The sequence below is a fragment of the Drosophila ficusphila genome, unplaced genomic scaffold (assembly GCF_018152265.1).
Source record: "Drosophila ficusphila isolate 14025-0441.05 unplaced genomic scaffold, ASM1815226v1 contig_127, whole genome shotgun sequence".
NCBI lineage: Eukaryota > Metazoa > Arthropoda > Insecta > Diptera > Drosophilidae > Drosophila > Drosophila ficusphila.
This window is the reverse complement of record NW_025064016.1, coordinates 128,055-143,658: the sequence shown is the minus strand read 5'-3', so window position 1 is coordinate 143,658 and position 15,604 is coordinate 128,055. Positions and strand designations below refer to the sequence as shown.

The following is a 15,604-nucleotide window of genomic DNA, read 5'->3' as shown; positions in this document are numbered from 1 at the left end:
TACTCAATTAAAAGACTAGGTGATTGTAGAGGTTTTTCTGGTTTTATTTCATATCTAACACATATAAATTTACAAATTTTCGAAGCGGAGTAAAGATATAAACCCTAATTAGGGAATTCGAGTGGCACAATTTCTGTAGTGGGTAAACCGCAGCTCACTGTCCGCACTACAGGCACTCTCGCTGCTTCCCTGTCGGGCGAACTTGACGGCAGGATAAACCTCCTCCCATTCCGATTCGCTGCGACTAAGGACACCGCGCCGTCGCGGCGTTGTAAAGGAGCTCTCCTGCTGCGTTCTAGCGGTGGCAGCGGCTGATGCCTGTGGCATCGGATTGTTTAGCATTTGGGTGACGCTTTTGGACAGACGAATCGGCTGTATGCGGTTGTAGCCACTGCCCGCTGGCTTATAGCGTTCCAGCCGCGATGTAAGGCGCGCCATCTCAGTGCTCATCCACTCGGGGGCCCGCATGATGTGTAAGTGCGACGACTGCTGGTCAAGTAAACCGAGTGGGGAATCGGTGCAGAGCTTATATAGCCAAGTGGGGGTGACATAAGTCGAGGGCGCCAATCAATACGGCTTGCATTAGGCAAGGTTAGGGCTCAGTTGCTTGGGTTTCCACCCCCAAGTGCTATTGACCTATTCACTAATCAAACACTCGGCCATGCAACACCTTCGATTATTGCAACAAAATATACATAACATTTAATTAAGAACTAGGCGAACGGCGAGGGACACAGAGAGAGACAAATTAAATAAGAACAACAGAGTAAAATAGCCACAAAATTCGAGCTAGTGGTGGGTCAGTGCAACGAGGATATGCCAAACTGTGCTATGTACATAATCTTCTGTTCGGCTCCCTCTGTTTAGGACACCTTGCAGTTGTCGTCGTGCAAGCGATCGCCATCAAGCTGAACATCCTCCTCGGTCGTGGAGAAGATGCCTCCTTGCAAAACCTTGTTGACTGCGGCACGAGCCAAATAGCCAGTGGTCTCCGAATATGGCAGCGAGTAGAAAGCCTTGAGATCCTCTTTTTTCGTTTGCTGAGGGTCCGGCTGGTGCTGTATATTGTTGTCCTTGCAGTACATTGCAAACGCCTCCGCCAAGATGCCGTCCAAGTCAAGAGCTTGTTTGAAGTGCAGCTCAGGATTGCTAAAGTAAAGGAATGTGAGAATTTACAACTGCGTTTTGACTGGGCTCTATATTATATGGGCTTACCGATTAAGAATGGTAGCCACAATGCACAGCAATTCAACGGTTATTTGGCGCCTTTCTGGACGGTCAATGCAGATCAGAGTCTCCTCAACCAGCAGATTAAAGGTCAGCTCGCCACGGCTCATATTAGTTAATGTTGGCGTGGCTGGCAGGTGATGACCCTGGGTTAGAATGCCTTGAGGGGTGCGCTGCAGGATCTCCCAGATTTTGTTGTAAAAATGTTTTGGCACACGGCACAAGCAGCCCTCCAATTGTCGGCGTTGCAGGGTGGTAAGCCTAAACAGAAAATATTCAATTATAAGCAATAATATGTTTATAGTCATCACTTACTTCTCCTCTGCAGCCCACTCGCTTACAGTAAGAACTTTCTGCAAAAGTATGCGGACTTGGAAAGGCGAGAGATTGTCCACATCGATGCTCTGTTGACCTGAGATTTTCAGATAGATGCGCATGGCCTCCAGCACCCAGCCAATCCGAATTTTAAGTATTCCCCGGAACATGGATGGATTGGTAGCTATCAAACGGCCACAGTACAAAACAACTTCTTGCTGCAACACCGCCTGGATGACATCGTAGGGCTGGACACTCGTGTACATGACATTTTGAATCTCCGCCGGCGTCATAGGTTTGTCAAACACCGTCTCCTTTTGGCCAATAATGCCCACGGTAAGTTCCTTGCCATTTACCAGCACAGTGGTGATAAATGGACTGATGGAGTCCACAATGTGGTGAAGGAGAGAGGAGCAGTATCGCACAGCACGCCAATAGCGCAAGGATCCAGCTCGATGATAGAGCTGCGTCAAAGCCGTGTTTACATTCAAGCCATTAACCTCGAAGTGCGGACCCTCGCGATTGAGGATAATACCCCACAATTGGCACAAACAGTAGATGGAATCGGTGTTGCGCAGTGCATTTATGATGTCCGGCGTGGGTTTGGTATCAAAGTGCTGGAATTTTAATTGTGAAAAAATAATTATGCAGCTAAATTTTCTTATTTATTTACTTACCGCCACAGAAATCTTTTCTTCAACATAAGTCAATGCTTTGGGAACATCTGTCAGAGATTGATAGCCAATGTACTCATGGTTTATTTGCGAGAATGCATTCTCGTTGTCGGTCAGATCGCTCTGGTTCATAAAATCCAGATGCTCGATGCAAGAACTGCTAATCAGATTCTGTAGACGACCAATGCGCACTTTCATTCCATCGCAGTAACCCTTTTTAAGCATGGCCAACAGGTCAAGCATCTCCTTGAACTGCGGATCCCGCATGTGCTCCTCACGGATAAGCAGGCACACTGTGGGTCTACCCGACAAACGCCAATATTTTCCCACAAACTGCAGTTCCGTCTTGATGTCATCTATGAGCAGAGCCATGTCTCGGTAGAGATAAAAGTCGGAGACCTCAAAGATCAGTGGGTAGCAGAGCACGGTCATGCCGCAGATACGATAAACTTTGCTGGTGCCCAAGGATCCTACGGGTCGCGATGGGCGACCGGATAAGCCAACTTTATTGTTGACTCCGAGGTGTTGATAGACTTTGATGAGCTCAGTGGAGCTCCATATTTGCACAGGTTCCACCTGGTCGAAAATAAAAGTTTAGTTCTAGTTTTAAAGATATTGCCTACTGACTTACCTCATGTGGAGTCTGAGTCTGAATGCCATAGGTGGCCATCATGGCCTGCAGTCGCATAGACTCGGCAATGAGGACAATTTGCACCACAAGATCAGTGGCAGTGCCCTGTAAGGGTGCGAAAACATTATTAGAAATCGTCAACATTTCGTAGATGGTCGATTAAACATGTTAGGATGCAAGAGGCCAATTCAATATTCTTGGATTTTAATTACATTGCAAGAAAATTTTGACTAGCCAAATGCCAAAATGCAAAAACACACAAAAGGGAAGATTAATAGGGAAAGGAATCAAGGGAATACTAGCAGAGGGGTATAATTATGGAATGTAGGAGTAAAGGGATCTAACATGCCAAACAAATATTAGATGGCGGTGAAGCCAAACACTAATTTAGAAAAAACTTACAAAATAATATGAAAAACATTATTTTAGACCCAATTTTGTAATCGAATTCTTTAACACATTAAATATGTTATTAGGTGCAACTTTTATGTGGTTTTTTGGTTTTTTTTAAGAAACAAATTTTATATCTGCCAATTTGTGTCGTTATAAAATTAGGAGACCCAGCCCAGGCCCAAAAGTTAAACCACAATTACCTTCTTGTCATCCAGTATAATAGGAATGCGTGGTTTCTTTATGCACCGTGTAGATATTTTAGTAGAGGAACATATGAATATTTAGCAATGGGAGTTAAGAGGTTAATATTTTCTAAGGGCTTAAGCAAAGCTGCTGTCTCTTGGCATTTTATTTTCAAGCGTTGCCCCCGAACAACATTTGAAAAAAGCCATGTGGGAGGGCGTGATCATTATTTTGAAAACTTTAAAGCCAATTCCCAGTGTTAAAACCTTCGTAACAATATTAAGCCAAGACAAGCTTGATTGTTCTACGGCCTTTTGGTTAATAACATGAATTAGGAACTGCAAACTACGTAAATAAACCCAAACATCTGGTGACAAATTACTTACAGTGCCCGGTTTAGCCTATAGAGCCTGTGTTTATGTTGATTTTTAAACGAAATATGCAATAGGTATATAGAGAGGAAAGAAAACCGAAAAGAGTAAAGAGAAAACTTTTGATTTAGATACCAAAAAGATTTTTACTATATACAAATAAAACAGTAATACAGAAATAATAATTCGTACTGAAAATAAGCAAATAATCATTTCTATAGTGTGGTGTGTGTTTTGATCGTTAAGTGTGTCATAGCTATATATTTTCGATCAGTGTGTCTTGCCGAACATAAAAAGCCACAATAGGTTAACTAAGTGATCTTTGGTGCGAATGTGTCTGTGCTCTAAAAAGCATAATTTAGTTTGTACACGTAGGTATAATTTTGAATTTTGATATCTAATAATTACGTTGGTATAGCAGGACATCTACTTACATGGTGTTTATCGTCAATAGCTTTTCCCTGTTATTACGAAACCAATTATTATACAATTTGGGTTTTTATGGAGGATTTGATTTTGTTCATTTTGGATATATAGATGTGTGGTAGCAGTAGTATGTGGTAGTGGTTGGTAGTAGAAATGAACAGAATGTAGATAGAATTAAATGTAAATAGCCAATTATTCATTTAACCCATACAAAGTACTTAGGCAACAGAACAATTATGTGTAAAAGATTCCAATTGGGAGCGAACGCAGACACACACGGCAGACACACAAAACTCATCAGCGGCAGCGGCGGCAGAAGCGAAAACTCCCAAAAAGGCAAGTCGGAAAAACCTTTATGAACCCGACGCTATGAAATGTGTTCTCAATCACCGTTCAAAAAACCGAAGCTTAATACATAATTGAGTTAGGTTTATCTTTGACTTACAAAGATGTTTGAGCTGAAAAGCTTCGCATTTGAATTTAAATAAGACTAATCACTTCATAGCGTTTAAGACCCTACTCGTCACCCGATTTTAGCTCACCTGGAAAGCTGAATACCGACCCGCCCTTCTGGGACGATTATAGCTTGGCAAGTAGCGGCGAATTGGATCCAATTCGTTGATGTGCAGCAGTCCTGCGGTCAGCAGCTGGGCAATGATGAAAAAGGATTGGCCCCAGAGGAACAGCGACTGCGATGGAGCACGCATGTAGGAACCTTCTCCATCCGGGGCGTAGTACATCGTCACCACGGGATCGCCGTTAACGTCAGTGCGCAAACAGCGGCGCAGATCGTTCTGAAACTCTTCGATCTGCTCGTTGTTGTTTTTGAATACGCCATCGATTATCATTGCTATGAAAAAGAGCGGCCATTCGCACTCCAGGCCTTCGAATTCCTTTAACTCCCCAGAGTGATAATAGCGACGTGATTTATCCTCGTTTTTGCTAAGGAAACCATCGCGCGTAAAGCGTTTAAAGCCCATTTTGCAGCGCAAACGATTTACAACATTCTGTTTGGTTTGCTCCACCAGGCGGTCTTCGTGCGAAGCAAAAGCTGGGAAGGAAAGTGTGAGCAGCAGTGAGGCATCCACTCCCTGAAATACAATTAACCTAATTAATTTAGAGCATTTAAAAATATATTACTGTCTAACCTTTGAGCTGGACTCCCTGGGCAGCATGGTTTCAAAAATACTTCGATTGCGGTTGTGGGCATCAATGTCCACATAGACAACGCTCCACGAAGCTCCTTTCTCGCCGAACAGATTGCATCCATTTATGGCCTCCAAGGCGGACTTGGCCATTCCAATGGAAGAGGCATGGATCTCAGGGGTACCATTGTTATACTTGGATCCCCGCTCCCACATTCCAAAGTCAGGCGTACGATAGGCACGCTCGACATAGTACACGAGATTCTGGACAAAAGCCACCTCGTCGTGGGTGTAAATGATCTGCAGGCCAGAGGTTATCATCTGGACGAGGAACAGCAGATAGAGAGATACCTATAAAAAGAAAAATCATGTTATCGGGTGCTATTTAAATTGCAACTAACCAACTCACGCAATCAATCTGCAGGTGGTTGTAAAACTCATCAGGGTATATTTTCTCGCCGGTGTGCAGTTGGAACTTGCTGTGCAGTGCATGCTGGTTAGACTGGCGCTGCTTGAAAAGCTCTACCCGCGATGCCTGCTTGACCCAGCACTCCAGGATGCCGCGCATACACTTCACAGTGCTCTGGCCCAGTTCATAGGACTTTCCGCGGTCGTCGTCTATGCGCCTGTATGCTTGGTACAAGCTCCACACGGCGGAGGCACAGTAGACACTGTCCCGGACGGACCCCACCACCTGGTCGGTGCTCATCACGGGAAACAGTCCGGTAATCGGACTCTGGTAGCGCAGCAATTGGCGCTTGACTGCGGGAAGAGAAAGTGTTTGAATTTCCGGTTATCGCTACTTGATTGGCAATGCAAATAAACAAACGACACACTGTTTACAATCAAGCTTGGGGCGTCGACATTTCGCGATGCTTATTAATAGACGCCATCAATTGGTGATCAATTGGCCAACCGCCCCACCGTCAGAGCTCCTATGTTACATAAATCCTCACCGATGCCATAGTAGATGTCCAGCTGCTTCACAGTGTCCTCGTAGTTGGATGTTTTAAGGAACTGGTCCAGATTGATATCCTCCAAGCTGTTGTGGCGTCCGCTGTCCGGAGCCCCCGAACTACCGCCTGGAGTTGTGACCGAGAGACCGAGGCTTGAGGTTGAAAAATTAAATATATCTTTATATTTTTTTGGCAGTTTCGGAATTTTAAACTTACGATTTCGGCACATTACGCATTGTTTCTTTTCTGCGCTTCAATTGCGCTTAAGAAAATGTATCAAAGTCAAAAAAAAGTCAAATGCTTCTAAACAGCTGTTGTCCAAAGAACAGCTTTTTGCTACAGTCTGGCAACGATGGTATTACCGACTTAGGGTGACCACCTGGACTGTAGAATGCCCCGCTGATAAGTGTCAGTTAACGTCGCTATGGTCACACTGCTGCCGGCCGTTTTGTTGTATGCGATTTGTTTTTGTGCGATTTATGCCGTGGTACTGGTTCTCCTTTTGTCAAAATGCGTGCGCCTGATGCGCTCCTGCTCCACCTCGCTGTCCTGCTTTTCCTGCTGACCTCCGTCCAAGGAACCCTCTCCCCAGACAGCCAGAAATCCAAGAGCAAAACCAAGGAAAGTGCATTGCGTGGCGGTCCGCAAGACAACGATGTTTTTGATTTGGGGTTGGTGAATCGCGAACCATTGGCCAAGGATATTGTGTTCAACCATAGAGGATACTTCAAGGAAACGGGCTTAAGGCGGTTCAATGGCACTACTTTGGGCTATGTAACTCCAGTAAGTGAAAAACATTCTCCATATATTTGTATTCATATGTGTGGCAACTTAATTGTTTACTTTACTTGTAGTGGAACTCCCATGGCTATGATGTGGCCAAGATATTTGCCAAGAAGTTTGACATCATCTCGCCGGTTTGGCTACAGATTGTAAAGCAGGGAGATCGCTATTCCGTGGCAGGAACCCACGACATTGACGCAGGATGGGTGACAGATGTCCGAAGAAAGGGAAAGCAGCCCCACAATCAGCGGACAGTGAAGGGTACCAACGGATATAATCCAAATGTTAGTTCTATATTACACTTGAGCTCTACAATTACAGTGTTTCCCCGCTTTATATTCGATCACTTCACCGATCGGGATATTAAGTTGTTGCTCAGTGATGCAAAAGAGCGGACGAAAGTTAACGAAGTCCTGATCAAATGCTGCAAGGATAATGGCTTCGATGGACTTGTCCTGGAGGTGTGGTCCCAGCTGGCTGGGCGCATCGATGACAAAATCCTTTATAGTTTGGTGCTACAAATGGGTTTGTGAAAGCTACTAAAGTTTATTAACTATTTTGGTTTATTACAATTTTGCTTTGTTTTAGCTAAGGAACTCCAGAAGCAGCAGCTTCGGCTCATTTTAGTCATTCCTCCTTTCCGCAAGGATACAGGCAATCTTTTTGGAGAGAAGCACATGGACAAGCTGTACAAGCATATATTCGCCTTCTCGCTAATGACGTACGACTTTTCCAGTGTACAACGCCCTGGAGCGAATGCACCACTATATTTTGTCCGCAAGGCTGTAGAGACAATTGCTCCAGAAGGTTGTCCTGATCAGGAGGCAAAGCGGGCTAAAATTCTGTTGGGCTTAAACATGTACGGCAACGATTACACGCCCGATGGCGGTGGACCCATAACATTCTCTCAATACTTGGATTTAGTAAGGCATGTAAAGAAACACCTAACTTATGATGAACGAGATGTGGAAAATTTCTTCGAAATCAAGTAAGTTTATATTTGCATAAATTTAGGGCTTACTAATTTATTTTCTGTTATCTTTAGAAACGATAATGGTCGTCACATTGTCTTTTATCCCACTCTGCATTCCATCAACGAGCGAATTAAGCTAGCCCAGGAGTTGGGCACTGGCATTTCGATCTGGGAACTTGGACAGGGCCTAAACTATTTTTACGATCTCTTTTAGTTATGCTTTAGGGAGCATGAAATGCACAATACATATACATATAAAATAAAATGTCCGCTATATTAGCAAAAACGCTTCTATATTTTGGTAAAATAATCAAGAAGATATTTTTTTGGTAACCAAATGCAAATTGAAATTATTTTAAAATTGATGAGTAAATTAATATAACTAATATAATTACAACATTTTTCAAAAAGGTATTCGAAAAAAATTTTAAAAACTCGCGCCAAGCCCAAAGCACTGTTCAGCTTACTTATCGTCTCTTTACAGCACTGTCAAAATTATCGAATGTCTCTAGACAAAAATAGTTATCGAGTGATTTTTTATTATTATTGGATTGAATTTGTTTTTATTTTGCAAAGCCGGTTGAAAACCGAAAAATGCGATTTCTATACGCATGCTTTGTAATCGTGCTGTGCGCCCTGATCTTCTGCGAGTACGTAGCAGACTTTGTGGTGCTGCAAAAGTGCAAGTGGCCGGAAATCAAGCGCAAGAAGTATGTCGATGATCCGCTAAGGGCGATGATCCTGGCGGATCCCCATCTCCTGGGTCCGCATCGAGGCCACTGGCTTGACAAGCTTTACCGGGAGTGGCACATGACGCGTGCCTTCCAGGCGGCATCCCGACTCTTCCAGCCAGACGTGGTTTTCGTCTTGGGTGATTTGTTCGATGAGGGTGATATGGTGAGCGACAAGCAGTTCCAGGAATATGTGTGGCGCTACTTAAAGATGTTTCACCTGCCACCGGGTATACCACTCATCAGTGTCGCAGGAAATCACGACGTTGGCTTTCACTACAAGTTAGTTAGTCGTATAAAAAAATATATGGCTTGTTCTCATTCATATTTCCTTTGTATCCTTTTCAGGATGCACCCCTTTTTCATGTCACGCTTTGAAAACTATCTGAACTACTCATCTGTGCATTTGTACACAATCAAACAGATCCATTTCGTCGTAATAAACTCCATGGCCATGGAGGCCGATGGCTGCATATTTTGCACCCAGGCCGAGGATGAACTGAAGAACATTTCGCGAACGCTTCACTGCATGAAGTACCCACTAGAGGCAGAGTGCGCCCGCACCAGACGGCACCCGTATAGCCAGCCGATCTTACTGCAGCACTTTCCCACGTATCGAATTTCAGATACCATGTGCGAGGAACACGATGCTCCGAAAATCGAGGCGTTTCGGGAACGCTTTCACGTGCTCTCCAAGGATGCCACGGATATGCTGGGGGAACTGCTAAAGCCGAGATTGGCATTCGCCGGCCATTCACATCACTTTTGCCATAGTGTAAATCGGCTGGGCATCGATGAGTACACGGTGGCCTCCTTTAGCTGGCGAAACAAAGTCAATCCCAGCTTTATGTTGGTGGGTATTAAATTGTAAGCCCTCCTAGCTTGTACTTATAACCTACGCTTTATAGGCTACCATCACCCCCGATGACTATGTGGTCTCCAAGTGCAAAATGCTGCCGCAGCAGTTTGTCTATAATAGCTATATGAGTGCTGGCCTCTTCTGCCTAATTGTGATTGCATTCCAGCTGCGAAAGTTCATCAAAAACAGAAGACAGTCCTTGACCGCAGATCATCGGAAGGTCAATTAGTACGTAAGAGCGAGCCTTTACAAGGCACATCCTCTTTTGTGATTTATGCCTAATTGGGGCTTAGTTTAGACTAGATACAGCCAGATTCCAGACTCCGATCCCAGATCCAAACAGTGGTCATATCATTCCTGCTGCTTTGCAATCGCTAAACTATATTCTAGGTGTAAACAATTCGGAAAGTGTGTGTATGATCTATTTATTGAATTTATCACAGACATTATGCTTGTAAAGTCACACGGAATACATTATGAGACACAGTCTGCTGACTACAAATCGAAAATGCCAAAAAAAGTGCTTGAACATAAGCTGGAAAGTAAAGAACAGATACGAACAGAACAATTAAATAAAGCTATATTATAATACAATAATAATCTACGCTAATGATTGTGCACTCTGGAGCTGGAGATGCAGATTCATAGGTTCCTGTACTTCGTTTTGTGTTTTACAATCCAATAGTTGGATCGCATTGTACTAGAATAGGCTATCTATAAAGTAACTACCACAAAACAACTACAACTACATAATATGCTAACAAAAAAGGGTATGTGGAATACAATGCCACAGGTATAGAAGCCCATTAGCTTAACCAAATCCATTTAGTTTGGCACAGAAAGTAATGGCGGGTCAGTTTTAGGAGACATTCAAAAGGTTTTTGTGCGCCTGCGCGGGGGGATTGCGACCGTTAAAGCATTCCTTCGGAAGGAACCTGAAAGAAATGATTTTGTTTGGATTATTCAATCACAAGTAAACGATTATATAGTTTTTTGTACCTGTGAATAACAGGCGATATTAGGTCCGGATCCAGAGTCTTTATGTTTGTTGGTTTCGTCACAAGGGAGACCAAGGCACCCACTACAATGACTGTGGCCACACCAATAGGATTAATCCAATGGTAAGACAGACGATACAACGGAAACACTTGCTCCTCATCCACCCAAACATTTTCCCGAAGGGTTACATTACCCACACAACCCTCCACCGATACGGGAAGCTTTTGGGAGTTCAGTTCACCCGCTGCAATAGTAAACTGCGTTCCAAAGGATATCCAGCCGGCGAGCAAAGCACTTGCAATTCCGCCCACAGCAGTGCCCACAGTATTGGCCCAGGGAACGAGCATTCCCAGGGTGAACAGGCCAAAAGTGGTTCCAGCTGCGATGGCCGTCATTGAAGTGCAAATGCTCAAGATTCCACTCAGTTGCTCCAGGACAAACACCAGTGAGAGGGCCACTAAGCCAAGAACTATAATAGTTGACTTGACCAAAATGGTGGAGGCTCTTTCACTTGGTTGCATCTTGAAGCAGCCGCGAACTATATCCTCCAAGATCACCAAAGACGTGGAATTAAGAACGACGGAGAGAGAACTCAATGCAGCTCCAAATATACCGGCTATAAACAAACCAGACATTCCATAGATGTGCCCCACACTTTGGACGACAAATAAAGGCAGGAGTTGATCATCGTGCTGAAAGCGGTAAATGTAAGTAAATACGAAGTCATATTTATAATTATTCAATTACTCACTGTAATAAGCCCCGCACTCAGAGGATCGCAGTCTTTGTACATCTCGAAGATCAACAGTCCCACATAACAACAAACTGAGACAAAGGCAGCCACTCCAACGGTGAAAATGGCCATAGAAGCACGCGCTTTCTTCAGCGAGGGAAGAGACATGTACCGTTGCACCATCGTTTGATTGACAGCATTAAAAGATGTCCAATAGGAGAATCCACCGATGAGTACACTCCAAACAGTATGGCGAACATATGGCGAGGGATTTGTGTTGCTAAAGATCAATCGGCCGCCTTTAGCAGCATCATCAAACAGGACATCTAACCCGTTGGCGTACACTGTTGCTAAAATTGCCACTGCAACGACCGAAAGGAACATCACTAAAACTTGCCAGGCATCGGTATGGACCACTGCCTTGATTCCTCCCTGAAAAAATTAAAGGTCAAACGATTTTGGAGGGCTTAACTAAGGATCAAACCTTATTAAACTTACCACAAAAGTGTAGAAAACGCAAACAACAACAATAACAACTGCAATCACATGGAGATTAATTCCAGAAACTGCAAGATTAGCCAACGATTAGAGAAGTATTATTAAGAAATAATCACTTTAGCTTACCTTGATTCAGAGCTATAGCTGGCACATATACAATGAAAGGCAGAAACAGTATCTTAAATAAAATAATTAATTATTTTAAATGTATACATTTGAACTTTAATTTTGATTTACCTCATCCAGTATAAACATAAACGACGCTATGCTCCTTATGATCGAATGAAAACGCATTTCCAAGTACTGAAAGTAGAGTAATCTTTAAATTTGAAAATAATTGTCTACTAGACAATGTCTAGTACCATTCCTTTTTATTTACTAGTTAGTAAAGTTTGAAAACTAACGTCACTTCACTTTAGAGATAACTAATTGGCCGAACAAAATTGCCAAGTGTAAGCAAAATGCTTTGTAATTAATCACTTAGGACCCATAGATACAAAAAACATTGCAACAAGTGGCCGAGACCAAAGTCCACGAAATTCCACTTAAGAGGGTGGTCTGCGGTTCTCAGTTAATTAAAATGTTCACGACGTTTTCCGCTCATTGATTGCAAATAAAGTAAAGAGTAAAGCGGGCAGGCGGAAATCACAAAGAAAGTGTCTCATTCTTATCAATAACTACAATATAACGTCTTTGTAGTTATCTTCGGCATTTGCCTCTTCATTTTAAATGTATTTTCTTTTGGGTATACAATTAAAAGAATCATGATTTTAAACGATTTCTTCTGATTGTTATTTTCTTGAAGAAAAGCCACAAAAAGCAATGGCTTTTCAAATATACTTCATCATTCTCTCGTTAAAACTACTGTCGATTTAGACACCTACTGCTACTTTTACCGAAACCATAACTGTTCCGATTTACAAGGTTGTAAATCAATAACTTAGCTTTTAGTATTGACTAATGTCGTACCTCATATGAAGAGCCTACTTGAAGAGCCGAGAATACGGGTATGTAGACATAGGAGACGGCGATGCCTTGGAGCACGATTGCGATGGCTATAAACCAATATTGCGTGCCATAATTGTAGATTTCCGAGGTGGTGCCCAGTATCGTCACTCCCGATATATAGCTGGTTAATAAAAGAGTAAAGATTAGAGGGATGCTTGAGGGATGTAGTGTCATCAAATAAACAAACCTGGCTATCAGACTCATGGCAACAGGGAAAACTTTCAGATTGCGTGACCCGAGCAGATACTCGCTCATTTTCTCCGATCCGAAATCGTGTTTTCGCCTTTCTGGCATTGTGGTCGGTAAAGTCGGTTCCGCCTCCTCGAGCTTCCTCTTGTTCTTCCTGCAATTTACGCAATTGTTTGGCAATGGTCGGTGGAATTGAAGGTCACTCACTTGATGCACCCGAAATAGATTCCCGTGCTGGTGGATAAAACGATCATCCCCAGGAAAACTACATAGTCCACACTGCCGAACCTGTAGCTCTCCATGCCCTTTTTCGCTACCTATCAAAAAGAATTGTTTGCGAGAAGGTATAGATTTTTCATATACATGACTAATACATATCAAATGCACTTATATAAAACACGGCAAGACATACTTAAATATTTGTTTAATGTGCAATAAGGGGTAATGGACATGTTATTAAATATCAGCTGGTACTGAGATTCTCAAACTTGGCTTATTTATTTTGTGTGAACAAGTGCGCAAAATCGTATAATTAATGGACGTCTGGGATTATAGGCATAAAATGTTAATTACTCTAGGTTATCTTAATGGGTTAACAAAAATATATGATTCTGTCAACTGCTCGAGATCAGACTATCCCAAATCTTATAGTGTAAAAGCTTTTTTCAAAAACAAGTTATTACAACTCTAAAATACCAAGATAATTGTAATTATCTTCACTCGTTTATTTATATATTACCCCAATACATTATTATCTCAGATTATTCTTCTTATTTCGTTCGTGCCCCAATTCAAACTGTCACTGCTTATCAGATTATTAAAAGTGGAGGAATTTAGTCCCAAAGCCCGAAATTCTTCATGGAGTCATTGGAATGAGGTCTTATCAGTAGGTCCCTGCTTATTATTCATCAAACATCAAATCAAAGCGCTCACGACAACTTGAATGGTTTAAAGACTTTAACCTATTAATCAATGTTCTTGCAATCGTAAAATATTACAAAACTCTTGAAAGTAAAGATAATTCATTTTTTAACACTCTGGGCCCTATGAAATATGTTATTCGTACAAATTTTTTATTTTGTGAAGTTAAAATCCACCTTTTCTTCTCTTTTTTATTTTGTTGGTTTATTGTGGGGGGCACCAATAAATCCCCAAGAGTGCTTTCAGTTGATTGGCTGGACAATCTGATGCGAGGATCAAACGGAACCGATCGAATCTCAGTTTGGTAAGAAGAGACTTCAACCTTTTACGCAATGTCTCGAGCGGAATTATCGCACCGGACTTGGACTTTGTAACACAGATGCCGGTTCCCCACATTTATTATTTGGGACCGGCGAAAGGTGCGAATACGTACTGTTTCCATATTGTTAGAGGCCACAAGCGATGGGATTTACAATGGTGGGGGTGGTTTCGTAGAACTTGAAGCTCCAAGCCAAATGGAAAATTGTGCGTCCCCCGCGAAAATCAGCACCAAAGCAACACACACGATAAACAGCCAGAAGCAGCGAAAGTACTAACCAAACTGCGAAACGTTATAAAAACTTTTTGTTTCACTGACAGTTTAACGGATTTTATTCGATTTCATGGGTTTGGGAATGGTTTTTAAATGGAAATTAGAAACCCGGAACACAAATAAAAAAACAAAACTCGAAAATGTTATCCGACGGCGAAAAGCGAAAGTAAGAGGAAAGTTTTATCGGTCTGTTCTGTGCCGCTTTTTTCAGCCGATTCTTTCAAGTGGAAAATACGAGTGTACAAAGTTGAAATATTCCACATCCGAGCCGATTCCGCTTCCGAACTGCAACTGAAACGAATCGAAAATAAAAGCCACTGGGCCAGCTGCTTGGTCAAAAGTGGGAGAGTAACGACTACGCTTTACCCAATACCCAAATTCTAAGGTTGAGGATACTTGGGAACAGGAAATGTATGGAGTATAAAATATTAAATTGATCAAACAAAGCGAGAGTAAAATTTATTTCACCCGTAAAATATTTTGTTTCTGCTTATTGTTTTTTGTTGCATGGATTTTATTTGAACCATATACTCCCTCTATCCACGAGTACTGGGTAAAAAAGCTCCCTCTCCCACCCATTTGTTTTGCCTGTGGATAGGGAGAGTGAAAGAGAGGCATCGTGTGATTGTGGGAGAGGGTTTTCGGCGTGAGTTTGAGGTGGGAGAGTGAGATTTGGTGAGGAGGGAGAGAAAGCTTCCCATGGCTAATGTAATCTTCGGTGTATTATGTCAATGGAACTAGTTACTTGACCACTCGATCAGCTATTAAAGTATTAACGGAACTTTCTGCAAATGAGATGAAAGAGACAAGAAACAAGAAAGGAAGCTAGCTTCGGCAAGCCGAAGCTTATATACCCTGCAGTCATCAAACATATCGAACAAAATACATAAAGGCTAACAACATCGAAGCTATGACGACTTTTCTATTAATTTTCCATATTTTCGACTATTGTTCATATGGCAGCTATATAGTCGTCCGATTTTGATGAAATTTTTTC

General features: G+C 42.4%; 5 protein-coding genes across 10 annotated transcripts; 2 read left to right on the top strand and 3 right to left on the bottom strand.

Annotated features, from left to right (window-relative positions):
• Positions 1-23: 23 nt before the first annotated feature.
• On the bottom strand, positions 24-565 carry LOC108092700. The gene has a single exon (XM_017192414.2). It carries the CDS (start codon positions 466-468, stop codon positions 109-111), a length of 360 nt encoding a protein of 119 aa, XP_017047903.1. The 5' UTR covers positions 469-565; the 3' UTR covers positions 24-108.
• A 111-nt stretch (positions 566-676) lies between these two features.
• Positions 677-6,649, bottom strand: LOC108092698 (probable phosphorylase b kinase regulatory subunit beta). Of its 4 annotated transcripts, XM_017192410.2 has the most exons (12): positions 6,538-6,649; positions 6,322-6,473; positions 5,775-6,127; positions 5,369-5,716; positions 4,763-5,311; positions 4,229-4,255; positions 3,810-3,824; positions 2,848-2,952; positions 2,220-2,792; positions 1,543-2,159; positions 1,216-1,488; positions 677-1,149 (listed from the first exon to the last, which is right to left on the bottom strand). In XM_017192410.2, the coding sequence occupies exons 1-12, from the start codon at positions 6,555-6,557 to the stop codon at positions 864-866; spliced, it is 3,318 nt and encodes a 1,105-aa protein (XP_017047899.1). In that variant the 5' UTR covers positions 6,558-6,649; the 3' UTR covers positions 677-863. The 4 variants fall into 4 exon arrangements, with proteins under 4 accessions (XP_017047899.1, XP_017047900.1, XP_017047901.1 ...); XM_017192411.2 differs by lacking the exon at positions 3,810-3,824; XM_017192412.2 differs by lacking the exon at positions 4,229-4,255.
• A 99-nt stretch (positions 6,650-6,748) lies between these two features.
• Positions 6,749-8,363, top strand: LOC108092608 (chitinase domain-containing protein 1). The gene is made up of 5 exons (XM_017192248.1): positions 6,749-7,104; positions 7,176-7,365; positions 7,426-7,629; positions 7,693-8,092; positions 8,150-8,363. The coding sequence occupies exons 1-5, from the start codon at positions 6,832-6,834 to the stop codon at positions 8,289-8,291; spliced, it is 1,209 nt and encodes a 402-aa protein (XP_017047737.1). The 5' UTR covers positions 6,749-6,831; the 3' UTR covers positions 8,292-8,363.
• A 222-nt stretch (positions 8,364-8,585) lies between these two features.
• On the top strand, positions 8,586-10,264 carry LOC108092693 (metallophosphoesterase 1 homolog). 2 transcript variants are annotated; one of them, XM_017192402.2, is made up of 4 exons: positions 8,586-9,090; positions 9,157-9,661; positions 9,717-9,895; positions 9,961-10,264. In XM_017192402.2, the coding sequence occupies exons 1-4, from the start codon at positions 8,672-8,674 to the stop codon at positions 9,968-9,970; spliced, it is 1,113 nt and encodes a 370-aa protein (XP_017047891.1). In that variant the 5' UTR covers positions 8,586-8,671; the 3' UTR covers positions 9,971-10,264. The 2 variants fall into 2 exon arrangements, with proteins under 2 accessions (XP_017047891.1, XP_017047892.1); XM_017192403.2 differs by having other exon boundaries at positions 8,587-9,090; positions 9,717-10,264.
• LOC108092692 (sodium-coupled monocarboxylate transporter 1) lies at positions 10,077-14,910 on the bottom strand. Of its 2 annotated transcripts, none has more exons than XM_017192401.2 (10): positions 14,613-14,910; positions 13,302-13,411; positions 13,093-13,248; positions 12,867-13,026; positions 12,135-12,200; positions 12,024-12,075; positions 11,898-11,965; positions 11,418-11,831; positions 10,667-11,358; positions 10,077-10,602 (listed from the first exon to the last, which is right to left on the bottom strand). In XM_017192401.2, the coding sequence occupies exons 2-10, from the start codon at positions 13,394-13,396 to the stop codon at positions 10,527-10,529; spliced, it is 1,779 nt and encodes a 592-aa protein (XP_017047890.1). In that variant the 5' UTR covers positions 13,397-13,411; positions 14,613-14,910; the 3' UTR covers positions 10,077-10,526. The 2 variants fall into 2 exon arrangements, with proteins under 2 accessions (XP_017047890.1, XP_017047889.1); XM_017192400.2 differs by having other exon boundaries at positions 14,449-14,909.
• Between the last annotated feature and the right edge of the window lie 694 nt (positions 14,911-15,604).

Coding starts and splice junctions, on each gene's coding strand:
- LOC108092700 (XM_017192414.2), bottom strand. CDS start 468: ATGCGGGCCCCCGAGTGGATGAGCACTGAGATGGCGCGCCTTACATCG.
- LOC108092698 (XM_017192410.2), bottom strand. CDS start 6,557: ATGCGTAATGTGCCGAAATC. Junction 6,128..6,321: donor GGACATCTACTATGGCATCG/GTGAGGATTTAT, acceptor CTCTTCCCGCAG/TCAAGCGCCAATTGCTGCGC. Junction 4,256..4,762: donor GTCGGTATTCAGCTTTCCAG/GTGAGCTAAAAT, acceptor TCGTAATAACAG/GGAAAAGCTATTGACGATAA.
- LOC108092608 (XM_017192248.1), top strand. CDS start 6,832: ATGCGTGCGCCTGATGCGCTCCTGCTCCACCTCGCTGTCCTGCTTTTC. Junction 7,366..7,425: donor CAATCAGCGGACAGTGAAGG/GTACCAACGGAT, acceptor CTACAATTACAG/TGTTTCCCCGCTTTATATTC. Junction 8,093..8,149: donor GAAAATTTCTTCGAAATCAA/GTAAGTTTATAT, acceptor TGTTATCTTTAG/AAACGATAATGGTCGTCACA.
- LOC108092693 (XM_017192402.2), top strand. CDS start 8,672: ATGCGATTTCTATACGCATGCTTTGTAATCGTGCTGTGCGCCCTGATC. Junction 9,091..9,156: donor GACGTTGGCTTTCACTACAA/GTTAGTTAGTCG, acceptor TATCCTTTTCAG/GATGCACCCCTTTTTCATGT. Junction 9,662..9,716: donor TCAATCCCAGCTTTATGTTG/GTGGGTATTAAA, acceptor TACGCTTTATAG/GCTACCATCACCCCCGATGA.
- LOC108092692 (XM_017192400.2), bottom strand. Junction 12,201..12,866: donor AAGTAGGCTCTTCATATGAG/GTACGACATTAG, acceptor CTCTACTTTCAG/TACTTGGAAATGCGTTTTCA. Junction 11,966..12,023: donor AGCTATAGCTCTGAATCAAG/GTAAGCTAAAGT, acceptor CTAATCTTGCAG/TTTCTGGAATTAATCTCCAT.